This window comes from Triticum dicoccoides, chromosome 7B (genome assembly GCF_002162155.2).
Source record: "Triticum dicoccoides isolate Atlit2015 ecotype Zavitan chromosome 7B, WEW_v2.0, whole genome shotgun sequence".
Classification (NCBI taxonomy): domain Eukaryota; kingdom Viridiplantae; phylum Streptophyta; class Magnoliopsida; order Poales; family Poaceae; genus Triticum; species Triticum dicoccoides.
Window position 1 is genome coordinate 89727126 of NC_041393.1, and position 12080 is coordinate 89739205.

Here is a 12080-nt window from a genome sequence, read left to right on the forward strand (position 1 = left end):
ACTCCAGCCGTTTGCCATCCACGTTGAAGACCTTGAAGAACAAGGTGGCCGCGCCGTCGTACTCAAAGTGAATCGCCAGAGCTCCCTCTACACGGCATGCCCGGGCGACTTCACCCCATCCGCGCGTCATGAAGACGTCTCTGGGGGGCACCACCTGACCTCAGCCCCAGTGGCCAGGCTGCGGCATCTGGCATGCTGCAACCACAACTCAAGCGGCCCCCTCGGAGGCAGCTCGCTGGCGAAGAACCTCAGGAGCCGGATCCAGGAGTCAGGAGGCATCGCCGCCCACTCCACAAACTCGTGCGAGCTACCCTTGGCGTGGGTCCTTGGCACGGTCGGTAGGGCAATGGCGGCCCTGCCACCATCATTGGGAACTGCTCGACTTCGCGCACCTTCTTCCAGAGCACGGGTGTACATGGGAGGGGGAAGCCAGGCAGAGGCCTCGATTGCCAATGCCTGGCCACCTCTCGCCTCACGCCGACGTCATGAGGGAGGAGAAGTCGCTTCTTCGACGGAAGAGGATCAGGCCCCTCCCTAGGTGCCTTCCCCTTCTCAGCCGCTAAGAGCCTCCTGATCGGCGCCATGGGAGCAAGATGAAGAAGGAGAGAAGCGGGCGGAAGCAAGACGAAGGAGAGATGGGCGGGGGGCTCTGCCCCTCCCCCACATTTATAGCCAAGGAAGGCCAACCGCCAGCCTCCACGACCTCGCACCATCATGATCTTCTGCATGCCGCATCGTTCCGTCAAGTCGTACAGTTGCCGAGGCAGCATGGGGAAGTGGAGACACCCACGTCCCATCAATCATCGCGCATCATCAAGGCCGCAGGCAGTTAGGGCCCGCGGCGCTCCGCACTTGCCCTTTGGCTTCGCCTGGAAGCCAAGTCCGAGCACGCCTTGGGCCCGGGGGCTACTGTCAGCGTTCTAGATATGGGGTATCTAGACTTGCCTGCCTGCGACCCACCGCGTGGCTCCATCGACGGCCCGATACGGTCCAGCTTCAACATCAGCAGCTCAAGACCCTCGCGAGGGGCCAAGCCTTTCAAGGCGGACGACGCCAAGACCCCCGAGGGGATCGGCCTCCTCAGGCTGGCTCCCGAGGGGCGGAGAGTTCTATGCAAGGTGCACCTCACGAGGCTCAGCTCAAGTGACCCATGACGACCAAGGCCAGGCGGGCGCCAACGGGTGTAGAGCGCCAGTTTCCTCTTCGGTGCAAGGGAGGCAAGTCACAAGCGTGGAGTCCCGAGGAATCAGCCAAAGGTTTTCATTCTGGTGCAACAAGACCAAGACCACCAGGGCGGCAGGACGGAGGTCATCGCCGAGCCCATTGCAGCGTCATGACCAGAGGCTTTTCGTAGGCGAAGACTACTTTCGTCAGGATAAGCTGTACTACTTGTACCCTTTCAAATCCGGCTGTTGTGGGATCCCTTCCCACCTACATTTGGGAAGAGGTCCAAGGCCACTATAAATAGGACTTAGCCACCACCATAGAGAGGGAGAGATCCGATCCAGTTCATACCCCACCAGCTCTCTTGAGCTCAAGAACACCTCACCTCCTGAGGCTACTTCATCCAGTGTACCAGTTCATCCTTAGCCCTTCGAGGCAATCCACAAAAACGCTAGAGTAGGGTATTACACCGCAAGGTGGACCGAACCAGGATAAACTGATGTGTCTCTTTGTCTCTTCGAGCTCGCCGCGCTAGGCTTAGGAGAATCGCGAGTAGGCAAGCTGGGGAGGTTGAGATTTCCGCACACACCCCAGAGTTCGAACCTCTTAAGGGTTTGCGAAACCTGTAATACGACGGTATCGGGGGGTATGAACCATGGAGAAGTTGCAATACAGTATATATTACACAAATATAAATAAAGAATGAGTTCACAACATTACCTTAAAGTGGTGATTTATTTTCTTATACTAACAGAGCTCATGAGATTTTCTGTTGAAGTTTTGTGTTGTGAAGTTTTCAAGTTTTGGGTAAGGATTTTATGGACTATGGAATAAGGAGTGGCAAGAGCCTAAGATTGGGGATGCCCAAGGCACCCCAAGGTAAAATTCAAGGACAACCAAAATCCTAAGCTTGGGGATGCCCCGAAAGGCATCCCCTCTTTCGTCTTCATCTATCGGTAACTTTCCTTGAGGCTATATTTTTATTCACCACATCATATGTGTTTTGCTTGGAGCGTCTTGCATGATTTGAGTCTTTGCTTTTTAGTTTACCACAATTATCCTTGCTGTACACACCTTTTGGGAGAGACATGCATGAATCATGATTTATTAGAATACTCTATGTGCTTCACTTATATCTTTTGAGCTGGACAATATTGCTCTAGTGCTTCACTTATATCTTTTTAGAGCACGACGGTGGATTTATTTTATAGAAATTGTTGAACTCTCATGATTCACTTATATTATTTTTAGAGTCTTTTAGACCATCATGGTAATTTGCTTGGGTTATAAAACTAGTCCTAATATGATGGGTATCCAAGATGGATATAATAAAAACTTTCATAAAAAAGTGTGTTGAATACTATGAGAAGTTTGATTCTTTATGATTGTTTTGAGATATGAAGATGGTGATATTAGAGTCATGCTAGTGGTGTAGTTGTGAATTTGAGAAATACTTGCGTTGAGGTTTGTGAGTCCCGTGGCATGCACGTATGGTAACCATTGTGTCACAAATTTGAAACATGAGGTATCTCTTTGATTGTCCTCCTTATGTGTGGAGGTCAGGATCGCGCGATGGTTAACTCCTACCAACCCTTCCCCTAGGAGCATGCGTGTAGTGCTTGGTTTTGATGACTTGTATATTTTTGCAATAAGTATGTGAGTTCTTTATGACTAATGTCGAGTCCATGGATTATACGCACTCTCACCCTTCCACCATTGCTAGCCTCTCTTGTGCCGCACAACTTTCGCCGGTACCATAAACCCACCATTTACCTTCCTCAAAACAACCACCATACCTACTTATTATGGCATTTCCATAGCCATTCCGAGATATATTACCATGCAATTTTCCACCGTTCCGTTTATTATGACATGCTTCATTATTTTCATATTGCTTTGCATGATCATGTAGTTGACATCGTATTTGTGGCAAAGCCACCGTTCATAATTCTTTCATACATGTCACTCTTGAATCATTGCACATCCTTGTATACCGCCGGAGGCATTCATATAGACTCATATTTTGGTCTAAGTATCGAGTTGTAATTCTTGAGTTGTAAATAAATAGAAGTGTGATGATCATCATTATTAGAGCATTGTCCCGTGTGAGGAAGTAAAAAAAAGAGGCCAAAGAAGACAATAGAAAAAATGAGGCCAAATAAGCTAATCAAAAAAAGAGAGAAAAAGAGAGAAGGGACAATGTTACTATCCTTTTTCCACACTTGTGCTTCGAAATAGCATCATGGTCTTCATGATAGAGAGTCTCTTGTTTTGTCACTTTCATATACTAGTGGGAATTATTCATTATAGAACTTGGCTTGTATATTCCAACGATGGGCTTCCTCAAATGCCCTAGGTCTTCATGAGCAAACAAGTTGGATGCACACCCACTTAGTTTCTTTTTGAGCTTTCATACATTTATAGCTCTAATGCATCCATTGAATGGCAATCCATACTCACTAACATTGATATCTATTAATGGGCATCTCCATAGCCTGTTGATACGCCTAGTTGATGTGAGACTATCACCTCTTTTTTGTCTTCTCCACAACCACCATTCTATTCCACCTATAGTGCTATGTCAATGGCTCACGCTCATGTATTGCGTGAAAGTTGGAAAAATTTGAGAATACTAAAGTATGAAACAATTGCTTGCCTAAAACCGGGGTTGTGCATGATTTAAATATTTTGTGTGACGAAGATGGAGCATAGCCAAACTATATGATTTTGTAGGGATGAGCTTTCTTTGGCCATGTTATTTTGAGAAGACATAATTACATTGTTAGTATGCTTATGTCAATATTAAACTTTTGTCTTAATCTTTCGGATATGAACATTCATGCCCCACATCAGATATTGCTTGTGTCATGACCCACATCAGATAATCCCTGGCAAGGGCACAAAGAATATACTGACACCAAAAGTCCCAAAACCAACCAGGTCACATCTCAAAATCTGCAAAACCAGCAAAATAATTAGTTCTCTAGGGCATACATATCTTAGAGCAGAACTCTTAATCTGAATCATTTGAGGCAATTATCATCCTAAGTGACCAGCCTAATCCCCCATGCAGAAAAACTGTACCCTTGGCAAAAAGCTAGGAAGAGAGACAGCGCAAGGGATTTATGGAAGGAGCTCACGTAGGGAGGTGCCACCAGGGGAGAGGGAGACAGTGGTGTGATCTATCAATGGCCTCTCTCGCTGACATTCGTGTCTGCAGGGACGACACACATGTGGATCGGCCGCTCCTCACCGATGGATGCAACCTAGGGAGGCCGTAGATTGGATTCTCATCTCTGTCTTACCGAGAAGCCGTCAACGGCAGCACAGATGATGAGGCAGTGGTGGGAGGGGGAGCTAGCGAGTCGGCCGCTCGACTCGGACAAGCACCGGGGCAGAACGGTGGTCGGGCGAGCCAAATCTCCTGTCCGCTTCATCTTGTCTTCTCCATAAACTTGACCATATACTCCAGCAGTACTCCATGACATTTGAAATCAAGATCAAAAACTGATGATGGCATGGGTGCACTAATCAACAAAACAGTCATAGCAACATTACTACTGCTTAGACTGGTGATATATACATGCATGAAACAGATCAAGCAACCATTACTACTGCTAAGACTGCTGCTTGAACTGAATTTTGAACTGCTACTTAGACTAGAGGACTAAAATATGGTTCCAGCAGTGTTACTACTCCAGACAGTGCATCAAGCAGTGTGTTGTGACAACACATTATGACACATTTCCAGCAGCAACAAATCAGCAGCAACAGAACTTATGGGCTTGCATAAATCAGCAGCAACAACAACATATGGGCTTGCATAAATCAGCAGCAACAAGAACTTATGGGCTTGCATAAATCAGCACCATCAACAACACATTTTGAAGAGAGATCTCACCAGCACCAGCAACCATTGATGGACTTGCAGGAGCAGGGGAAGAAATTGTTGCTTGAATCAACTAATTTTGCTTGAACCAATTAATCTTCAGTTAACTGCTCCAGACATAAATCACCTTCTTGCTTCACCAGACATAGATCACCTACTGAATTTAGTCAATAACTAAATTTGTCACTAACTGAATCAGTTATCTTCAGTTAACTACTCCACCAGACAGAAATTTTGTCAGCTCACTTGCTTGCTTCACCAGACAGAAATCAGCAGATTGAAGTCGGACCTGTGCTGCCGTTGGCGAGCGAGCAGCAGAAGCAGAAGCAGCGGCGCCGGTGGAGCGAAGAGGGCAAACAAGCACGGGGTAGGCAAGACAAGCACGGGCCAGTGGCATGTGGCTGGAGCACGGGGCAGTCCTCCATCATTAGTCCGCCAGCTCGAGGAGGGGAATGCCAGCCGCCGGTGACGGCCTGCATCTGCCTTTTGTGTAGGTAATTTATTTTACACTCTAGTTGCAAGCTTGTTCAAACTGCTCCCGGCAAACAAATTTATTATTAGTAAAGCTAATGCTGGATTAATTCAAAGCTTCAAATAAAACACAAAATGCTCAAACAGAAGTAGAATTAACACCAATAACTCAGTAAGCAGAGATTGCAAGTCACTTGAGAATGAGCTACCAAGCATAGCTGCAGAGGTGGATTTGCTTGCCGGGTAATAACCGTCAATCTGTACTCACTCGTGAAGCTTGCCAGATAGTTGTAGTAATAGTGCAATATATTGGTAGTGCCTGAAGATAAATAAAATATCAATGAAACAAAAAGTAGAATTAACCTATAGTGAGGCCATTAACCATTCAAGTACAGAATTAGTAATGCATGAGTTATTTCTAAATACAGTTTAGTAGCAAAATCTCAGAAAGAATGCACCAAGCATATTCAATCAAATAAATGTCTATCGCATAGATAAAGCTATTTAAATGTTCTCATGAATGAGTTGGTGACACAAAATATTTTTTCACTATGCACAACCTGGAACTTCGGGTTAGAATACCATGTTATTTATTTTCTTTTTGTACCCTACTATTTCAGTAAAAAAAAGAACCCTGATCTAACCAACCTAGAACTGCAAGTTCAAAATACCCTGTTATTCTAGTAAAAAAGAATACGAGGCTCATGGAATAATTTCTCCTTACAGATAGATTGCATGCACCATAGAACCTCATAATAAAAGAGCATTACTTGTAAAGAAAAGTCATCAGAGACAAATCTTCTTATGATCCTCATAAAGCATTACTAATAAGGAAAATCCATCACACAAAATAGACCAAGCTCGTCTTAAATTTGAAGAGATATTATAAAAGTGGATGCAGTTATTTGGTTACCATGTCAGCAAGATAGAAGAAAGGATCACGATAAGATCATAAATGGACAACCCACAATTTTACAATGAAACGGCAAATGAACCATAGAAAAATACCTCGGAATTTGCAACATGGAGGTACTACCAAGAGCATGGAGGTACTCCTTCCTCTTGCTCCTACCTAATCAAAACATGGAACGATTTGATCTTTGATTTTCTGCACGGAGATAATCAAACTTAAGAAATAACCAGAAATTGAAAAGAATCAATCTTGAGTCATTGCACAGAGAAGATAGAAATCAGTACCTGCAGCTTGGGAATTACTACCTCCTGCTCATGGAGACAGGACAACACAATCAGGCCATCACGCGGTAGGGGTTCCACATGGAGATAACCAAACTTGAAATTGTTCTATTTTCCTGGTGCACAATTAGAACCACGATCATGTAGTACTTTTTCTAACCAATTAACAACAAAGAGTAAATCAACAGCTAGCCGGTGATTCACTAACATAGGATATATGATATGCACATGAAAGAGACTCAGCTACAGGATAAATCATGAGACTGAGAGCACCAGTTAGCTAGTTAGTATCCCAAACTTTTTCGAGTAAACATAGATCTGCATTTTTCTTCCTAATTTTTTCGTCTGCTAAATCAACATAAAAGAGCAAGAGGACCTTACCCATCTTCTTCTTCTTCTTCCCAGCAGCTCTGGAGGAGTGCATCTTTGCCCGTTGGGATCCAGCCCCCTGCAAATGAAACAGACCGACATATCAAATCTCAAGCAGATGCACATGCAAATCAGCGGGAGAGAGGGGGGGAGTGGAGATGGTGCTCACTGCTGACTTCGCACAATGGATTGGAGGCGACTCACCTCGGTTCACCTTCTTCCCAGAGGTGCATGAACCCTAAGACGATGGTCCGGCGCTCCTCCAGCCGATAGCGACGCCTCCAGGCAGAGCCACTCCCCCTCCCGGTGATGACCATGCGATGGAGGAGAAGGATGAGTGGCGGTGGGCTCCTGCCAGTGTGTGGTGGTGGAGGTGGCCAGAGTTGACCGGGGGAGGTGACCTCTCGCGAGGGCCGACGGTGACCCGCGCTCCCCCTGCTAAGCACCGAGGGAGCGATGGCGAGGCAAGCGGAGGCGACGACGCAAGGAGAGCGGCAGGGGCGGCGGGGCAGCGCGAGGGAGAGCAGCGGGGGCGGTGCGAGGATGTGGGAGGCGGGCCGCTGCAAGAGCGAAGGGAGAGGAGGGACCGAGGGAGGCTAGGGTTCTCACCCAATCGGGAGCCCTGCTGACCCTTAGACAGAATCGAGCCAACCACATCACGACGCGCAAGGATCAGCACGTGAATTCCCTAAAATGCCCTCGGCGGGGCAAGCAAATTCCAGGCGGTGGCACGAACCCAGTGTCGATTCACAGCAGCACCGTCGACACCCGCCTCGATAGCCAATGACAGAACTGGCCCACACCGCCTGGGCCCCGCCTGTCATGGAGAGATGGGAAGGCAGCGAGAGTGTAAAAGCGCTGGCTGTAGCAGTGTCCGCTTCGATCCGACGGCCCGGATTGTTCCATCGGAGATCCGACGGCCCGGAGTCGTCAGGGAGCTCGGTCGGACGGTCCAGAATCCAAACGAACGGCGAAGCTTCATTTTGCTTCGGACTCTAACAAAGGGATGTTTATATACATCCGTATGTGGTTTGTAGTGGAATCTTTAAAAAGCCTTGCATTTAGAAAGTGAGGGAGTAGTTTTTATAAAGAGTTGGCCCACAATTCAAATTTGCCCTAGCCCAAAAGTCTGGGCCACCTGGAGCTGGGCCAGATTAATTAGTAGACTCGGTCAGGGTCAACCATGGGTCTTCGTAGTAATGTTATTTTTGCAAAATCACTTACTGCCTATCTTTTCCTTCAAATCATTTGAAACACACTTTCTGTCGAAAAGTGTCATCTGAACAATATATGATTCCTTCCTCGCAAAATGGAGATCAACGTCAATATACGGTCGGTGGCCAAGCTAGACTATTCAGCGTCGAATGGAAACATTGGCATTATACCAGAGAAACATTTAGAGCCACCCATCCATCCTTCCATCGACAACGAAGGAGTCCAGACTCCAGAATCCAAAAGTGCAAGCTCTCGTAGACTACAAGCTGGCCGGCCAGTTTAAGCCGCTGATGTTCTTCAGATACCGCAATCGCAACAAGTGTTAAATAATCCATCTTTACCAGTACAGCGACTAAATCACAGATCATTAGATGCCGCAGCGCCCATCTAATGGTCTCTGACGAGAAGATTATATGCCATAATCTCTGCACACCTCGACCCATTGTAGAGCCCATGTTTGGTATAGATGCCTCATACCTCAACTAATCCTCAAACTAATAGATCCATCGTTATCTTCCCATGGGAGTTTAAACCTTTGGATGCAAGGTTCAGCTGGCCTTAGCTTATCCATAGTACAAAATTAATTACTGCTCCACTCACTTAAACTCTTGGAGTTCGATACTGCCGAAAGTGTACTGCTTTTTCTTGGTTCCAAACGACTGCATTTTGTTTGGTGGCTGATTATGCTCTAACCATCTGTTACACTGAACCCCTATATAAGCTCATCCATCACTCTTGGAGTGGGTATAATCACTTCTTACATTTCCTGCACGGCTGCACCAGCTAACGGTCCATATACACGATATATGCATACGGAGGCGTATGTCACCGGGGCCAACAGCGACGGCGCGGATAGCAAGAAGAAACTGCCGCGCCGCCTCCACCACCGTGGTGATGTTCTGAGGCGCATTTTACGCACCTTTTGCTGCTGGAACGCTTCGGGGAGCGAGTGAGCCACCGTATGTACTACTCGTATTCTAATTATCACCACATGATGTAAGAGCAAGAAACTTCCCATCAAAAATAAGAATGTCCCGTGTAATACCCTATGATTTTGTACTCAAGAACTTGTAATGGTAGTTCTCCTGATGTTTGCCCTATGTTAAATCCTCAAAGGTATATTATTTGTGTGACTTGTATTTGTAATTCTTTTTCCAGGGGACTTGTTTTGGTATTGATGTACAATTTTCACATCTGGCGTCTGACGGCATCTAAAAGACCGCAGCACATTCTTGTGTGATCATTTTTATATATCGCTTTAATTTGATAGAACTGTTTACTTCTTTCGCCTTAAAGTTTTATGTGTAGATGCTCTGCTTGTTTTACAAGGGCTTATTCAAAGGAAGTAATCGCTTTTTGCCGGAATTTTTTTTAAGTGCTTTTGGTATCAATCACTGGATAGCGTTGCATATCGATAGCTTTCTATTTCAGGAGATGCATGCGGGGTAACTTTTGCTTTAGTGAAGCCTCAGTTGGACTATTCAATTTTATTGGGCTAGGGAAGCATTTATCTGACTAGGGCCTAGAAAATATCGTAAACACTAGTTGATACTCTTTGCATTCCTAAAAAAACGTTGATACTCTTTGCAAAGCTCACTCTTACCTCCTCTGGTAGTGATAAGTGATGCGCTGCATGTGGCACACTTGTCACAACCGAGCACTTTTGTGCTTTTTCGTAAATTTGTTTTTTTAACTCAAACTGTGTGTCCAAATCATGCATCGTTTTCACCGTTACGTTTCTCGCGTCGGGATCTTCAAAAGAAGACCTGATGTTAATATGTTTGGATGAAATTCTTATAAAAAACGAAAACATAAAAAAGGGGAAATCATAAATAAACCTGAAACCAAAAAACAAAATAAAAAACTTGAAGCACATTTTTGTGCCTTTTCACTTTTCAGAAAGCACAGCGTGCTTCACGTGGAAGCACGTGCTTTTCACTCTTTTGGGGGAAGCACAATTAGGGCATCTCCAACAGTCGTAAGATAGGTGTTGGTAAATTTGCCACATAGGACATAGTGATGATGTGGCATGTAATAAATGTGGAGAAAGAGCAAAGTTGTATGTAGAATAACCAACAACCTTTGCACAAGCTCCAAGGTGAAATAGAGAGCAATCACATTTATATTCTCACCATCTATTGGATAACTTAGATACAACCTATTGGAGTAGTTGTATGATACCTTGTTGGTTGATGACATGGACAATTTATCAACAAGACTAACATACAATCTGTTGGAGATGCCCTTATGCTACAAGCGCAAGCACAACTGTGTTTCACCGTGAAGACAATTTTGCATTTCACTTTTCGAGAAGCACAAATGGTTGGGCATTGTGGGCTCCTTGGCTAGTCTTCTGTCAGACTCCCCTCGGTGCGCCACCCCCGGTGTATGACACCGTCACCACGTCCGGCGAGGAAGAGTAAGACATGGGGCACCGACGTGCCCACGTCTGTATTCCATGTCCTACTCTTCCTCGCCGAAGTTCGACATCTGGCTTGGAACATCGCTAGTCGAGGCGAGGTCCACGATCGCGCATTACGTGGCGGAAAGAAGGTGAAAGGAACACGACATATTTGCATAGGCGAGCATTGTGGCGTGCGCGCAGGGGCGGAGCTAGCCAAATGCAAGGGTATGCAACGCATACCCAACATTTTCTGCTAATTTGTTTCAGTATATAATACTATATATACCCGTATATGCATATATATCAAGCATGGCCATCATTTTACACCTACCACGCATGAAAATCAGCAAAGAAGCGCTCCAGCGCCTCGCTTCCTTACCTGGGCTCGTCGTCTACACTGGGCCTTGACTTGGCCTGTTGGTATTGCAATCGTTCAGCGATAGATAGCTGATAGCAGCCTAGGTCTGATAATCCTGTTGCTAAAAAAAAGGTCTGGGAATCCTAAAAGAAATAGAAAAAAGAAGCCTAGGTATGCGAAAGTGCCTATGTGAGCCCGAGCTCCTGTACGCTCGCTATCTGCGCCGCTGCTTTGCCCCGAGATGCTCGTCCTAAGTAGTACAGGACCAGGTATACTGCCTGTATTCGAATAAATATAATAGGCCCATGGCCCACATCTGACGAATGACAGACTTAACCCCGTTGCCTACGTCCGGCTGGCCCGATGTAACCAGACTAACGCCGTCGCGTTGGAGAACTTATTGGGCTGGCCACCCATCCGACACGGCGCTATCTCTCTACAGCACGACCTCTCATGTTTTGTCTCCAAAGAAACCCAACTCTCACCCTGCCCACGAAAAATGATTCGGATGGATAGCACCGTGTCGGATGGATAGTGCCGTTGTAGTACAGTACACATTGGCCAACTAAAAAGAAAAGTAGTACACATTTGTATGCGACAACTAAGATCAATTTTCCAAAATATGATAATACATTTCCAGAGTACATCGGCGATATTATCTTCTACTTAATGCCGGCACTATAAAATATGATAATTTAGCATTATAGCACACTGTATACTAACAAACTCAAAACTTAGGACGCTGACCCTCAAACCGCCCGCACACATTACGAACGCACTGCCTGGACATATTATGTCATCCAACATAATGCTCAATCGGTCCGCGGACCGGTCCGAATGTCTGCTTTTTCATAAACAGGAAGCAAACAGGGGGGCTTTACGTGTGTCCAGACCGCTACCACGCACACGCCGGGCAATCTGGTTCCACCCAAAATCGTCTCGCTCGCCCTTTCCTGGCCGAAGCAGTTGCCCCGCATTCATGTCACTCTAGAGCGCTAGCTCCACATTGATGCCGC

The 12080-nt window shown here is 46.0% G+C and overlaps 1 protein-coding gene across 12 annotated transcripts; it reads right to left on the minus strand.

Annotated features, from left to right (window-relative positions):
• Positions 1 to 4752: 4752 nt before the first annotated feature.
• On the minus strand, positions 4753 to 7695 carry LOC119340193. 12 transcript variants are annotated; one of them, XR_005164441.1, is made up of 6 exons: positions 7292 to 7695; positions 7100 to 7166; positions 6722 to 6826; positions 6533 to 6596; positions 5343 to 5843; positions 4753 to 5207 (listed from the first exon to the last, which is right to left on the minus strand). XR_005164441.1 is itself a non-coding variant. In XM_037612092.1 (6 exons), exons 1-6 carry the CDS (start codon positions 7402 to 7404, stop codon positions 5565 to 5567), a joined length of 480 nt encoding a protein of 159 aa, XP_037467989.1. In that variant the 5' UTR covers positions 7405 to 7695; the 3' UTR covers positions 4753 to 5564. The 12 variants fall into 12 exon arrangements, 4 of the variants coding, with proteins under 4 accessions (XP_037467989.1, XP_037467988.1, XP_037467990.1 ...); XR_005164440.1 differs by having other exon boundaries at positions 4753 to 5210; XR_005164439.1 differs by having other exon boundaries at positions 5300 to 5843.
• Positions 7696 to 12080: the final 4385 nt, after the last annotated feature.

What these genes read in the sequence shown, in the direction of transcription:
- LOC119340193 (XM_037612090.1), bottom strand. Translation starts at nt 7,404, where the DNA reads ATGGTCATCACCGGGAGGGGGAGTGGCTCTGCCTGGAGGCGTCGCTAT. An exon ending in TAGTAATTCCCAAGCTGCAG is followed by an intron (nt 6,597 to 6,721) that starts GTACTGATTTCT and finishes TGTTTTGATTAG; the next exon opens with GTAGGAGCAAGAGGAAGGAG. An exon ending in TCCATGTTGCAAATTCCGAG is followed by an intron (nt 5,844 to 6,532) that starts GTATTTTTCTAT and finishes ATTTATCTTCAG; the next exon opens with GCACTACCAATATATTGCAC.